Genomic DNA, 15,956 nt, shown 5'->3' on the forward strand with positions numbered 1-15,956 from the left:
CTTTGAACCACAGTTCCACTTCCAGTTTTTAGGAAGTTAAATGAAATAAAGTCTCAAGGAGACTTTTTTGCCTGGGCTGGCTTTGGACAACAATCCTCAGACCCCAGCCTCCTGAGTAGCTAGGATTATAGGTATGAGCCACCAGTACCTGGCAGTGGTTGAACTTTTAACAGTGAAAGAGTTCCGTAACAAATTCACCTTTATACTAATGTAGGGTACTGCTTTGCTCTGTGGAAACCTTAGCCAAATTGAGGCTTTCCAATCCAAGATACAGGTAGGAGTTAGGTCACGAAATAGGTCAATGTCCTTTTCCTTTAAATGTATGGTATATGCAAAAGAGAATGGAAGAAAACTTGAGTTCCACAAATGAGTGTGGGCTTAATACAAAGATAGCACAACACAAGAATTGGGGCTGAATGTCACATGGTTTTCATTGCAGTTTACTTCCTAACACTTAATCTAGTCAAAATATTTTCCTTTACAACATTGCTACCTTCCAAATAACTCAGATGCCTAACTATATTCTGCCGTCTAAATTTATATCTGCAGTTAGGCACAGAGCATGCGCATCAAATTCTATGCAAATGAAGTAACTCACACCCCCAGGATACTGTTATGGCTGTGACAATTTATGAAGCCAAACATCACCTCACTTTGAGCTGTTCTGTGTTCTCTTCCCAGGGTTCAGCGGATTCCTATACAAGCAGGCCGTCTGACTCCGATGTCTCTTTGGAGGAGGACAGGGAAGCGATTCGGCAGGAGAGGGAACAGCAAGCGGCTATCCAGCTTGAGAGAGCAAAGGTGACTTTCTGCCCCTTCTTTGGTTCACAACTGACCTGTTGCTCTGCAGCTCTCAGCTGCCTTCCTCCTGCCTCTGTTTCTGAAATACTTTCTTACTCCCTCATCATCCAGATTGTGTTCCAGACCACAAAGAAATTTAGGACAAATTTCTGGTCCATTCCCTCCTGAAAGAGGTTCTAACATCTTCCAGAGTCTTTCTCCTGTGTGCTTTTGTGGATTACTGATTGTCTCAATATGGCAATATATCAAATTCACCATGCTGGTGTTGGCCAAGAGCCTTCTAAGAGACTGGCTTGTGTCTCCTGTTCTTGACCCCCTCCTTGTCCCATACATACTCTGTCATACAGTTCATACATGCCCTGATGCTCTGTGTGTCTCCTCATTGGTTCTACTACTCTTCTATTTCTCGGTTGCAGTCTCCCACCTCAAGTTCAATGTGAAGCTCAGAACTTTAGTTTTGTTTGTTTTTATGAGGAAAGAGACTTGCTATCTTGTCTTCTTCAACTTGTGGGTTCAATGTATCCTTCTGCCTCAGACTCCCAAATAACTGGGATGACAGATGTGTACCTCTGTCACTGGCTAAGTTAAGAACTCAAACAATTCAGAGACAAAGCAAAGCTGAGTGATAAGAGCCATTCCCCAATAGACCTTTAGGTTCCTCTGCGGACCAGCATTCAGCAAGGAGCAGACTACACTAGAGATCTCCCATCCTGTGTTTTTACACTTTTATTCAGTGCATATATCCCTTTGTCACATGAAATTTCATGTGTAATACCAACATATAAGATAGAAGTCATGGGCTGGGGATATAGCCTAGTGGCAAGAGTGCCTGCCTCGGATACACGAGGCCCTAGGTTCGATTCCCCAGCACCACATATACAGAAAACGGCCAGAAGCGGCGCTGTGGCTCAAGTGGCAGAGTGCTAGCCTTGAGCGGGAAGAAGCCAGGGACAGTGCTCAGGCCCTGAGTCCAAGGCCCAGGACTGGCCAAAAAAAAAAAAAAAAAAAAAAAAAGATAGAAGTCATGGCCAGCCTCTCTTTTGGTTTACATGATAAAATCCTTCAGCATGTGAACCCAGGTTTTCTAATTTTTAGGAGAAAAAACTCAAGCACAAATAAAGCAAATCCCTTGAAGAGTGGTTCAGGTACACAAGATGTCTTTGCTTAGACACCAGTAGTATCTATGCTCTGTGGCTGAAAGGTGATTTTCAGTAGTGAGATTTTAGCTTGGGTCCTGCCTCAACTGTGAACCAGCCATACATATTTCCAGACCAACTACATGATACAGTAACAGGCCAGCCTGGAATTTCAGGGACCTTACGTCTCCTATGTGTCTAATGCTTATTTTGAAGATTTTTCTTTTTCTTTTTCTTGACATTGTGGTTTCCCAAATGCTGATGAGAGCACCATTAGCTTTGACTAGTGGCTTGCTTGGCTGTCACAAAGCTGAACCCAATCAAAAGCACTTAGCTGAGAGAAATGTCTGTAAAAAGAGTTTCTAAACCAGTTTTTGTTAAGCTATGTGGAAGATAATGCATGAAGTCAAGGTGTGGTGATGCTCTCTTAGAATCTCAGCATTAGAGCGGGATACATCATGAGTTTGACAGCAACTTGGCCTACATAGTAAGATGCTGCATAAAGAGCCTTACTCATTAGCTTTAACCCAGATGGCCCTTCTCTAGGACAGCACAATAAATTCTACTGCATATAATCTCGTAGAATTTCAGATCTGAAAATATTTCACGTATATTTATTTTGATCTCTCCCCTTTACATTCATCATGCATTTCCTGCATCCCAATGTAGAAGATATCTGTTACCATTTGAGCCACAGCTCCACTTCCAGCTTGTTGTGGTTAATTGAAGGTAAGAGTCTCACAGACTTTCCTGTCTTGGCTGGCTTTGAACTGTGATCCTCAGTCTCAGCCTCTTCAGTAGCTAGGATTACAGGTGTACACTACCAGCACTTGGCTGATAAATAGCTTTTTATGACTAAAGAAGAAGACAGGCTGTCCCTACCTCTGTCTATCCCTGTCCAGTATTTTAGGGGAAAATTCTTTATTCAGAATGTTGGGAAGTACCACAGGAGAAGGAAAATGGCTGGATTGATAGGACTAGATTGTTTTCAGTGTCATCTCTACAGATTTCAGAATGTGTCCTGGGAAAGGAGATGCCCCCCCCCATGCCCCTTTGGAGAGGGGAGAGTGTTTTCCCTTACTTTCTGGTATTATCAGTCATTGTATGAGACATATGAACATGAAGAGCACTCTTCTCTCCTTCACTTCGTGTTGTGTGGTTCTGTCCTCTCTAGTCCAAACCTGTAGCATTTGCTGTGAAGACAAATGTGAGCTACTGTGGCGCCCTGGATGAGGATGTGCCTGTTCCAAGCACGGCCATCTCCTTTGATGCCAAGGACTTTCTACACATTAAAGAGGTAAACATAGGCCATACTGCATCTTTTGGCCTGACTAAAGGCCAAAGCTGGGATCCAGCTCCACTGTAAACTCACCACAGAAGAAATCTGAAGACCTGCCAGTGGTACCTCTTTAATTTTCTAGGCCTTCCATATCCAGTCTCACCAAAATTAAGAAGCCAGAGATTGTTGCCTATGTTATTATATACTTAGAACATTGAATCACAGGCAACCTTTCAAATTATAGGATACATTTAGGACAGACTTGTGCCCTTCTGCCCATTTTCTTCCATAGTTTGGGATCAAACTAAGGGTCTTGTGTATATTTGACCAATGCACTACCATGAAGCTCTACCCCCAGCCTGTCTTTTAATACCCCTGTGTGGCTGTGAAACCATATATCCAGCTTAGGGAAATGTGAGTTTGGTGGTGTGGCACCTACCCACAAGGAGTGTTTACAAGACATGTTATAATTATAGGCACTGGATATGAAAGCTCTATAGAGTGGACCAGGAAGCTCTACGGGGGATGGGGGGAGAGGGGGGAAGGAGTGAAGCCTGAGGGAGTTGAGGCTGAGCCAGGAAGAGCATCAGGTGAAAAGAATGGCAGTGAGTGTACAGTGTGGTATGGAGTAAGGGATTTGTCAGAAAGGCAAAGGCTAGACTGAAGAAAACCTTCTTAGACCATGGAAAGAAGGCTGGTCTTTATCACAAGGCAGTGGGCTAGAGAGGAATCTGAGATAGAGCACAGATGTGACCAGCCTTATCTGTTAGAATAGCAACAGGAAGGGAAATGGAAATGTCAACATCTGATTCTCCAATGCCCAGCATACAGGCCAGGGAGAGATGGAGAGAGAAGCTACTGGTAGAGAGTATGGAGCAAGTATAAAGGATTGTAGATTTCACATGGGTGGGCATAGTGGGGAAAGTGAGGGGGAGAGGTCACAAGGCAATTTTTCTATTATGCTTAGAAGGCTAGAAAGCAATTTCAATCACTCTTGTCAGCTACCCAAACAGAAAGGACAGAGAAGGGAGAAGATTTGTTGAAAGAGTAGGTGTAGTGGTGAACTTCCTTTGGAGCTTGCTAGGGCCATGTGAACCTCTACATTAACATGCTTACCTCTGTCATCTTGAGACTTAAGGAAAAGTGCTGCAATGGGCTCCTCCCAAGTACTGGAATTACAGGAGTATAGCACCATTGCTGGCCCACATGTTGATATTAACAACTGAGGGAGAGGAGAGGTGTAGGAGGAGGGAGAGGATAGGTGTAGGAGGAGGGAGAGGAGAAGTGTAGGAGAAGGGAGAGATGGGTGAGTTGAGGGAACTCACATCTGCTTAAAAGACAAAGACCTTTGATCTGAACATGTGCCTCTAGTATTTGAATGGTTGATTCTGTCACCATTTCCCCAAAATAACCAAGCCTTATTAATTACTTGTTAATATTCATTGTTTCTAAGGAGACACACGTTACAAAGTAAGAAAAGTGTCAGACACCAGTTGCTCATGCCTGTAATCTTAACTACTCTGGAGACTGAGATCTGAGGATCATGGTTTAAGACCAGGCAGGAAAGTCTATGAGACTCTTAAATCCAATTAACAACCAAAACGAGCTGGAAGTAGAGCTGTGGCTCAAGTGGCAGAGCACTATCCTTGAGTGGGGAGGGTTGTTCAGGACAGTGCCCAGGCGCTGAGTTCAAGCCCCAGGACCATCACATGATCTGGACCAGATGCATGGCTCAAGTGTTATAGGGTAGACAGCGCCAGAGCTGAGTAAGAGTGTGAGGCCCTAAGTGCTCTGAGTTCAAGTCCCCCCTCAACACTGAAAAGAAAAGGTCAGAGAAGTCTTTCCATGTTGCATGCATATGCCCCCAAATATTCCAGTAATCTATCAGTGTTCTGTTTTTATTAATTATTATCTTAATTATAAATATTAATGTGGTACAGTCTGATCATCTGATATATATATATTCAACATGTAACAAACCATACTAGTTAACATTGTCAACTCCTTAAATTCTTAAAAAAGTTTTGATTCTCAAATAATTAATTGTATACAGTTACAGCAATAAGGGTGATATTTCAGCACATAGATAACAATAGTTCTGTCCAAACCAGTATAATGAACATTTCTATCTCCTTGTCATGACTTTGAATTTGGAACCTTTTAGGCTTCTCTATTTTAACTTGTCATGTAAGTTGCTTTTGGATCTACATGCTTCTTTGATCAGAGACTTTACTTTCTCTTCCATATGGCAGTTTGATGTATGATATTGAGACGGTCATCTTATATAGATCACAGACATTTGTTTTCAGATGTTAGAGGATCAGATTTTAAAAAGAAAATGTAGAGAAAGTGGTAATAGTTTTGGGGAAATCAAAGTGGAAAAGATTGGACCAATACTATAAGGTGACCTTCCCAGAAAACTGGCACAAGCTCTAGACATCTATACTACAAGTGAACATATTCCTATAATCCTAAATTGCAGTCCTGCCTCTCATCTGTCATCTACAAGGCCATCTCTTATGTACTGTTCTAAGTACTTTCTCAGTCATGAAGAAGCTTACGAGAAAAGCTACAGCTAGGTTTTTTGTCCCATAAGCCAAATGATGACTGACTTAAACTCTTAAATTTACATGGCGACTTCCTCCAAAGTAGCTTAAAGATCTTTCACTCACATTGAGTCATATTATTGTTATACTTTAGCCCTTTCCTAGAACCAAGTTAAACCATTTGGGGAAGTTGCATTAACCATTTTAGGAAGCCCTTTGAAGGTCACTTGGGTACTATTTAACAAATTAATATTCCAGTGGGCTAATTTCATTTCAGGAAATAACTTAAAGCCTAGGAAACGATGACTCATGGTGTGTTTTGTCCCTACCACAGGAAAATTTGAATTCCAGACCCATGCACGGACTAAAGATTCTAACAGGGTCTGTTTGCTTTTCCTTAATTACAAAATAAACAGACCTGTTATTTCAGGCATGAAATATCCTGAAATTAGAGACAGGAACATGGGGAAAACTAAGATCTAAGGCTGTTCAAGATTTTATATGAGGTCATCTCCTAGTCCTTTCAATGCAGGCTTGTGCTTCATACCAGGGAGGCCTCAGGCAGGAGCTTGCACATAATAAAGACCAAATTTTCCTGTATTATTTTCTTTTGGGTGTGAGACTGTGACTCAGAATTACTGAAAGTTACTCAGAATTTCAGACTGCAACGATTCTATGAAACCCTCCACCCTCCCATCACAAGGTACCAGAAAGAGATGAATGGAAATTCTACTTTCCTCCAAATTAAGCTAAGAGTCCTACATATATCTGTTACATTTTGAAAATACACAGATAGATAATAATCAGAGAGGTTTATTCTGCCCAACATTGATAACGACAATAAAGGAAGCTTTTGTAATCGTCTCTTGAGGAGTTTAGGATTAATATCTATTTTCTAGAAATGACCTAGCAGAAATCTTCCCTGGAGGCAAGTACATGGATTAAATTGCTTTTCTCTCTAGGATTCAGCAAATCAATAATTACAAAGGTAGCTTTGCTGACCCATTGAGTAAGGCCCTGGAGACAGTCTCTCTCCACATCAGTTGAAACCTTTGCGTGGATGTGCATCTCATGATTATTTGTGATGGAACTTTAAGTGGAAATCTTGGAGCTCTTGTTGGAATCAGGGCATTTGGATATTATTTCCATAATTTTATGTACAAACATATAATGTGCCCAGACTTTGTAAGACAGTTTATTTTTCTCCAAGTGGTAAGATAGGCCTTAATGTAGCAAACCTGTATTGAAAAAAAAGTAGACTACTGGTCAGATCATAAAATTTTTACCTGAAAGGTTTAACAAGTAACAGATTATGCAATGTATTTTGTCTGAGATATTTCTATTTTGTCTTTCAGACATTTATGCTGATACAAATTTTGATAAAAATCTATTAAGAATATCTAGGTATCCCCTGCCTGTGGTTGCCCCTGTGCTATCACTGTTTCTCATCTGAGTATCCTGGATACTGTATATACTGGTATTACAACTAGGGAAGTGAAAGGGAATATCAAAATCGACAAAGGATAAAAAGACAAACGACCCCAAAAGCAATACTTACAAAACTATTTGGTGTAAACCAACTGAACAACTCAAGGGGGGAAAGGGAAAGGGGAAGGGGAGAGCAGGGGAATGAGGGAGGTGGTAACAAATTGTACAAGAAATGTGCCCACTGCCTTATGTATGAAACTGTAACTCCTCTGTCCATCAGTTTGACAATAAATAAGTCATTATTAAAAAAAGAATAGGGCTTTCTTAATAAGGACCAGAAAGATCTGATGTCTAAGGCCCAACTTTAATAGGGGCTGGTCTACTGTCCTTATAGAAAAGAAAACTTTTTTTTGGGCCAGTCCTGGGGCTTGGACTCAGGGCCTGAGCACTGTCCCTGGCTTCTTTTTGCTCAAGGCTAGCACTCTGCCACTTGAGCCACAGCGCCACTTCTGGCCATTTTCTGTATATGTGGTGCTGGGGAATTGAACCCAGGGCCTCATGTATAAGAGGCAAGCACTCTTGCCACTAGGCCATATCCCCAGCCCGAAAAGAAAACTTTTATTGAAACACAATTATGCTTTCTTGTTTGTCCTTGTCTGAGGTTACTTTCACACTAGGACAACAGGTTCGAGTAGTTGGCATAGAGATCATATGATCTGTAACAGCTATGTGGGCCACAAAAGGAAAAGTCTGCACAATCCCACTTTAGTCTATGAACCTAAAAGAATAAACTACTCTAATAATAGTAGTATTAATACATAACACATTCAACATGATATGTATATATAATACTATACATATACTATGTAGGTATACATATATTCTTTCTCTATATAACATATGATATGTATATATAACATAATAAAAGCAATATTTACATATATTAATTCAAAAGCTATGGCATATTATGTAAGCAATGTTCTGTTCTTCTGGAGCCTTGAAATTAATTATTAGAATGTGAAGATATATGAATTACTCTGTGTGTGTGTGTGTGTGTGTGTGTGTGTGTGTGTGTACACACACGTGCTGGTCCTAGGGCTTGAATTCAGGGTCTGGGTGCTATCTCTGAGCTTTTTTGCTCATGGCTAGTACATGCCACTTGAGCCACAGCTCCACTTTCAACTTTTTTGGTGGTTAATTGAGAAGAGTCTCAAGGACTTTCCTGCCCCATCTGGCTTCCAATCATGATCCTCAGATCTCAGCCTCCTTGAGTAGCTAAGATTATAGATGTGAGCTACCAGCACCCAGCTATGAATTATTATTGATAGTAGTTTTCTTTCTACATTCCAGAAATATAACAATGATTGGTGGATAGGAAGGCTGGTGAAAGAAGGCTGTGAGATTGGCTTCATTCCAAGTCCACTGCGACTGGAGAACATACGGATTCAACAAGAACAAAAGAGAGGGCGTTTCCACGGAGGGTAAGTCCATCTTTTCCATGTAACCATCCTGCCTGCCTACTTCCCTCCTTCCTTCTCGCTCTTCCTAGCCCTTCCTCCTTCCCTCCTTGCTTTCCTTATACTCTTTCTTTTTGGAGGAAAATGGTATATATATATATACATATATATATATATATACATATATATTTTTTTAATTTGCTTCTTAGGTTAAAAAGTCTGCTTTTAAAGCAAAAGAAAGCTTTCTATATCTGGGATTGTCATGGAGGTTGAATTTCACAATCTTTATTGGGCACTAAATTCCAGTACCCCAAATGCACATGAATATCACAGGGGAGAATTTCCTGTGGGTTTAGCAAACCTGCCTTAAAACCCAATCTTCCCTTTGGAAGAACCAGGCAAGATATGGTGTCTCAGAAATGCTAGTGGGTGCTGATATGGCCCAGCATGGGGGCTTTCTTTACTTCACTTTCTTTGTTTTAAGGGCGCTCTGTCCATTGGGCATGGGATATGATGACAGTTCTCCCTTCAGGCTTCTTGTGGTATTCATTGGTTCTGGTCTTGGGGTGAAGACATGGTCACACTGATAGGTCAGCCTCTAGAGAGCTAATGAAACAGCCACATAGACCACAGAGTGCTGGTAGTGAAAGGTCATTGGAATATAGGTACAGACCTAGAGAAGAAATCGGGAAGAAATTCAGGTCATACTTAGCCTAAGGTACTGTGTTGCAGTCTGTCCTGAAGCATTGGTTAGATATGTGCTGTAATTTTTTTAAATCTTCAAATAAATGCAGCTGTCTTTTCTTTTCTCTTTTTTTGTCAGCCATGAGGCTTGAACTCAGGGCCTGGGCATTGTCCCTGAGTTCTTTTGCTCAAGGCTAGCACTCTACCATTTTGAGCCACAGTATTACTTTTGGTTTTCTGGAGGTTAATGGGAGATAAGAGTCTCACACACTTTCCTGTCCTGGCTAGCTTTGAGCCATGATCCTGACATCTCAGCCTCCTGAGTAACTAGGATTATAGGCATGAGCCATTGGATCCCAGCACTTTTTAATTAAAAAAATAAGCAAATAAACCACCTTGCTAGGGTGATCTCGAACTATTGTTCCTTTTACCTCAGCTGACCCAGTGCTATGATTACAGGTGTGTACCACCATTCTTGACAGAAAAGACATCTTTCTCTTGACATTTAACCTCCTTTCTGTTGGATGCTTTTCTATTTTAAAAACTTATTCTTTAGAGTTCCTTTTGGTTCTGTCCAATAGAAGCTTTTCAAGAGTAATAGGAAATCATAGAAGTATAGTAAGCCCCACTTTTAGTTATTACTGTGTTTTAGTATATAATGTGTCTAAACTATTAAGAATTTTTAATCTTACTGTTCCCTCTGTTCTAGATTTTTTGTCTTCCCTGCTCTTCCTTAAATATACTGGGAACCCATGATTCTACACCAGAACCTTTGCATTTTGCTTTCCTCCTACTAGATCCCTTCTCTTCATATTTTCTCCAGCTTACTTCTTCATCTGCTTCTTTTTTTTTTTTTTTTTTTGGCCAGTCCTGGGGCTTGGACTCAGGGCCTGAGCACTGTCCCTGGCTTCTTCTTGCTCAAGGCTAGCGCTCTGCCACTTAAGCCACAGCGCCACTTCTGGCCATTTTCTGTATATGTGGTGCTGGGGAATCGAACCCAGGGCCTCATGTGTACGAGGCAAGCACTCTTGCCACTAGGCCATATCCCCAGCCCTTCATCTGCTTCTGAATTTTGTTAAATATCACCTTTCCAGTGATCCCTTTCTGGCTCCCTGTATATTTATAAGTATTCCTACTCCATTCCCTGTATTTTCTATCCCTTCTCAGATGTAGATTTCTCTGTTGCATTTATTGCTCTCAGAAATATTTCTCTTGTTTAGCACTGATATCTCCCACTAGACTGTGACTCACTAAGGGAACCACTATTTGTTAAATAAGATGAATAATATATGAATTATGGCCATTAATTCAAAATTTTATTGTTACTACTAATATTCTATAATACTGTTATATATTTTCACTGATGCCTTCTTTGGGGGCAGAAACTATAGTAAAGCCCAAATCTCTCTGACAGGATCTTCCTATATCATTATGGCACCCCTGTGAGCTACAGGTAACTTCTGTGTTATACTTGGGGAGACATGGGGATGTGCCAAGGTCCCAGAGGTAATAAATGGCAAGGCCAGGATGGGTCTGTATCATTTTCTTTAGCACTGAATGGGAAAGACATGGGAGACATGGGAAGATAAGTTCTCTATGACTTCTGTAGGCCCTAGGGAGCCTTGCAAGGCACACACGAGGAGACCAGTGTTAATAAACTTGCATTTCAGGTCACAGGCAATATTATCTGTGACTAATTTTATATTGCCAATTCTGGTTTTTTAGTGGTTAATTGTAGACAAGAGTTTCATGGCCTTTTTTTGCCCAGGCTGTCCCCAAGCTGGCTTTGAACCATGATCCTCTCACCTCAACCTCCTGAGTAGCCAGGATTACAGGCATGAGCCACTAGTGCCCAGCCCGATTGCCTGTTATTCTCAGCTCGGACCCACAAGCAATCACTTTTAATTAGAAATGGTTCCTATAGGTCTTCTTGCTTGTTTTTCACTGTTTAACTTCAACCTGGTACATTAATGACTGTTGTTAGGTAAGAAGGCAGTTCACAAGGACATTCCTGGCAAGAATTCTTTTGCCTGATTCCTGCACTGAATAAATGGAAGCAATGTTTTGCAAAGCATTCCTTGGTCTCTGTTAGATCTCCACTTTCTCTAAGAAATGAGGTCAAAGAAAACATTCAAAGAGATTCTTCAAGTTCTTTTCTTTGACAAGATTTGGTACATTTTGAATTATTTACTACAGTGAAGGCCAAAGAAAGCTTTGTATTCTCAACTTATAATTTCAGAGAATCTGGGGAGTAAGTTTTAAGTTCCTTTGTACATCCTAGGAAATCGAGTGGAAATTCTTCTTCAAGTCTTGGAGAAATGGTATCAGGGACATTCCGAGCAACTCCTACATCAACAGGTGAGAGCATTAGTTCAATTTCCTTTAATGGAAAATATTTCTTTTTAAGTACTAGAAGATCCTTGTGAGTATTTTTAGTAATTTGCAAACAAATTAAAAGCTTGATTGAAAGCTTCTTTTATTTAATATTTTATTGTTCATTTGTTTTCTCTGGCAATTCGACTCGATGTAAAGAGTACTAATGAATAAGAAAATCAGGTCACTATAATTTTGAAAAATCTTAATTTAACCCTTATATCCAGTAGTGTCCTTTGTGTAAACTAATTTGCAGCAAGTCAATTATTCTACTCATGAATATAAGAGACTCTAAGATGGTGAGCACCAATAGAATTTTTTTTAAGTTGTAGGCATTCAAGACAGTGTTCATTCTCCACACAAACAGGTTTGGAACATGGGGTTGTGGACATTAGGAGGGTTACAGGAGAGAAAGAGGTAAGGCCCAAAGATCTTGAATGTCTGTTTAGACAACAGACAGCTGAACACAGGAATCAGTGGCAACAAAGGGATGGTGTGACTCAAGGATTTGGCTCTGTCTTTGGAAATGATCATATCCTCTGAGTTCTAAAGATGAATTTCATTCTGACCTAGAACTGAGGGAGTATTAGAGCATCTAGCATTACTAATGCATTACTTAGAATAGCGGGTTCCAAGCTTTATTCTGGATGCCCAAACTGGGTTGTTTCTGGAACAGGGCTAAAGATCTGGTCCTTGTTCCTGGGAATCCTTCCTGGTCTCAAGGGCTCTAAGACAAACTATATGTCTAGGTTTCCCCCACATAAGAAATGCTTGGATGGCAACAAAGTCACTTTCATCAGATATTGAGTGTTTTGCCTCATTTTCATTTTCTGGACATCCAGGACATTGTAGCCATATATATATAATCAAACTGAATTACAGAGAGGTTACAGTTTCATACATTAGGCACTGGATACATTTCTTGTACTGTTTGTTACCTCGTCCCTCATTCCCCCCTCCTCCCTCCCTCTTTCCCTTCCCCCTCCCCCCCATGAGTTGTTCAGTTGTTCAGTTCATTTTCATCAAACAGTTTGTAAGTATTGCTTTTGTAGTTGTTTCTCTTTTTTTACCCTGTATCTCTTGATTTTGGTATTCCCTTCCAATTTCCTGATTCTAATACCAGTATACACGGTTTCCAATATACTCAGATAAGATACAGAGATAGTGCAGGTACAACCACAGGAAGGTGATACATGAATATCATCAATAATAGAGGCTACATTGTAGCTTTTTGCTATTACAAATATATTATGCAAATACTATACAAATATATTATAAAACAAACAAAATAAGAAGAACAGACTATCAGTTGAATTGAAATTTAAAGCAACTTAGTAGAAACATGTGTGTATGTATGTATATGTATAATTTTCATTTCATTCTAGAAAATGAGACTTGCAAAATTTTCTCCTGAGTCACCAAAGTCACAAATACAGAAAGCTAGTAATTGAAGGAATAGTCGTTTTTGCTATTCTGTTAATAGACAAATTCTGTTACTTTTGCATTAAACTTGATTTTCTGCCTTGTCCTGTGCCACACTGTGTGCTCTGCTTCAGCCTGGGAATAGCCCAGGGTTAATAGCTAAAATTTCCAGTGCTGTTGTGAGCATCTGTGAGCCACCCTGCTCAACACAAAGTCAAGATGTAGTCATTTGTACAAGGAGGAAGCTACATTTCCTTTGTCTTCAGAAGTACAAATCCAGATGAAACAACCTCAGTGGGTGGCAGGGAAGTTATGAGGATAATTACAAGGACAAACGGGTTCCTTCTTCCATCTTTTAAACTCATGTGCTATCATTTACAGCGATTACATATTTTGATATGACTCTCATTGTTGTCTTTTAGCAAAACAGAAGCAAAAAGTGGTAAGTTGTGTTTCCTTTTTAAATTTACTGTTAAGGTTCCTTTACATACATGCCTGCAACACTCCATTTCAGTAACCACCCAGTGACTATAAAGTAAGGGATGAGCCTCCTGGTGGGGACCTTTGGTAATCATTTTTTTGTTCAACCTGAGAATTATGGATGTTGTGGCTGCTGAGGAGGTGTGCTCCACCTCACTTTGTCATGCCTGTCAAATCATCTTTTTCAGACAGAACATATTCCTCCTTATGATGTGGTGCCATCGATGCGTCCGGTGGTGCTCGTGGGGCCGTCACTGAAAGGTTATGAGGTACAAACATCAACTGTTACTCTTCAGTTCTTGACTGAGAACCCAGGAGATAGTCCTTTGGCCTCCTGCTCTTCAGGGTCTGTTTGTGGATAGGAGCTAAGGAAAGCCAGCTGTCAGTATATGAAGGCAGGTTGTACAAGGTGGAGCTTCTGTGCTCCTTGACCCTCTCTTTTTCTTCTCAGGCACACATCTCATCTTTTATGCATTACAGTGTTTAGAAATAGCTCCCTCAAAGCTCTTGTGAAAGAGTTATTGTGCACTGAGTTAAAAGAAAAGGACTTTATTTCTCTCAACCATTCCTGATATTGCTAGAAACAATAGAGGATCAAGAACTCAAGGGAATTTCTAAGTAGTCTTCTAGGAACCTGCAACTCCCAAAGCACCAACCAATCTCACTCTACCAGGTGCTCAAAATAATGACTTGGTCCACCGAATGGTTTTTGACTTATTTGAAAGGACACGTAAAAAAATGCACTAAAAACACAAGTGAACTCTAGAGATTAATTAAACCATGCTATGCAACAAGAAATAATAAAGATTTTTGACTCATGGCACTTCACATTACTGCTGTTTTGAACTGGCATGGATAAAAATAGCTGAGTTTGTCATTTAAATCTGATGACAGGCAACCTCCAGGTCTGTCTTCCTTCTGATCTAGGACAGTGTCTGGCACACACTAGGACTTTCACTACACACTTGTTGAATGAATAAATGAGTCCTTTGAGAGAGCTCTATGAATCCTGTATCTCTCATTTCCTTTGAGTTAGAAATGTCAGAGGATAGAGCAGGAAAATAATTTACCAGAATTCAGCCCTGAGTGGGAATACTTTCAACCAACATGTATTGACTGGCAGGAAAGCCAAGCCCCAAACTGGCATTAGGGGCTCTTACTGTTCCTTAAAGAGGCAAGCACAAGCCATGCATGCCAAGGATTGTCAGCAGCTGTGAGCAAAGCCAGCCTATTGCCTTCTGGTGGCAGATCTACTCCCCAGTAAAGGAAGAGGGAAAATAATTTGTCTTGGGTCTGGTGAACATTGTCAGTTCATTCCTCAGCACCATGCAGGAGAACCAAGGAGGAGAAATTAACAACTATACTTGGTTACACGTGAAAAATGCCTTGCATTGAGACTATCCCCTAGGAGACCACTGGTTTTGATGAGGTCTCTGCTCACACATAATGCCCTTCCCTTCTAACTTACATTGACTCTCCTTTTCTCTCTCCTTTCCCCTTTTCTCTGTCCTCTCTCTTCCTCCCTGTGTATTTGCCTTATCCTTTTTTTTCTTACTTCTGAAAAGGTAACAGATATGATGCAGAAAGCCCTCTTTGATTTCCTGAAACACAGGTTTGATGGGAGGTGAGACATAGATTTTTTTTGTATTATTTTCTTTTAACTGAACAAGTATGACAAATTGATTTGTACATCTATGTTTCTGATGATTACAGAAGTTATTTATTTAAAAGTTGACTCAATGTGCTTGGGAAATATACATGAAAAATCTCTAAAAATGTGAGGTATGACATTGAATCCCCAAGAGGAAAAGGGCTTTAAAAAGGGCAACAATTTGTGTTTTATAGAAATAAATGTATGTCTTTGTTTTGTCATTGATTAGTGGATTCATACTAAATTGATTTTCATAAAAATTAATAAAAATGTGTAGTTCTGGTAAATATGATGGCTCAAGAACCCTTCTTAGTAATATTTTTGAATTGTGCATGGGTATGCAAGCATGCATCTTTGTATGCACATAATATGAAGGTATAAGTTTAAAGTACTAAATTGCCTTAAAACACTACATCAAGAATTTTTTTATTCTAAGCTTTTCAAGGAAGTAGTATATATTTGAAGGTTTCATTCTGGGTTTGTTTGATTAGAAATCACCTTATTTTATATGTCTAATTTGTATGTATCCTGCTATGATTTATCATCACTGTGACCCAGCCATCATATAACATTAGCATATAAGTTTCATGGGAAGTGTTTCTGTGCTTTACAGAGAAATGATTTTTTTTAAAGGCAATGTTGCCACAATACTGAGTTCCAGTTCTTCCAGAGTGTAGATTGTTCTTCATGTAATAACCA

General features: G+C 40.0%; 1 protein-coding gene across 3 annotated transcripts in view; it reads left to right on the forward strand.

Moving 5' to 3' along the window:
- Cacnb4 (calcium voltage-gated channel auxiliary subunit beta 4) overlaps nucleotides 1-15,956 on the forward strand; it is a 276,637-nt gene that overhangs the window by 228,316 nt on the left and 32,365 nt on the right. For 2 of the 3 annotated variants that reach the window (XM_048345471.1, XM_048345472.1), the window contains exons 3-9: nucleotides 682-801; nucleotides 3,112-3,234; nucleotides 8,541-8,671; nucleotides 11,613-11,689; nucleotides 13,549-13,568; nucleotides 13,795-13,875; nucleotides 15,172-15,230. In XM_048345471.1, the coding sequence (XP_048201428.1) occupies nucleotides 682-801; nucleotides 3,112-3,234; nucleotides 8,541-8,671; nucleotides 11,613-11,689; nucleotides 13,549-13,568; nucleotides 13,795-13,875; nucleotides 15,172-15,230 (611 nt within the window). Of the gene's footprint in view, nucleotides 1-681; nucleotides 802-3,111; nucleotides 3,235-8,540; nucleotides 8,672-11,612; nucleotides 11,690-13,548; nucleotides 13,569-13,794; nucleotides 13,876-15,171; nucleotides 15,231-15,956 lie in introns of those variants that run through there. The other variant, XM_048345474.1, reaches the window with a different exon arrangement.

This window comes from Perognathus longimembris, chromosome 4 (genome assembly GCF_023159225.1).
Source record: "Perognathus longimembris pacificus isolate PPM17 chromosome 4, ASM2315922v1, whole genome shotgun sequence".
In the NCBI taxonomy this organism is placed as follows: Eukaryota; Metazoa; Chordata; class Mammalia; order Rodentia; family Heteromyidae; genus Perognathus; species Perognathus longimembris.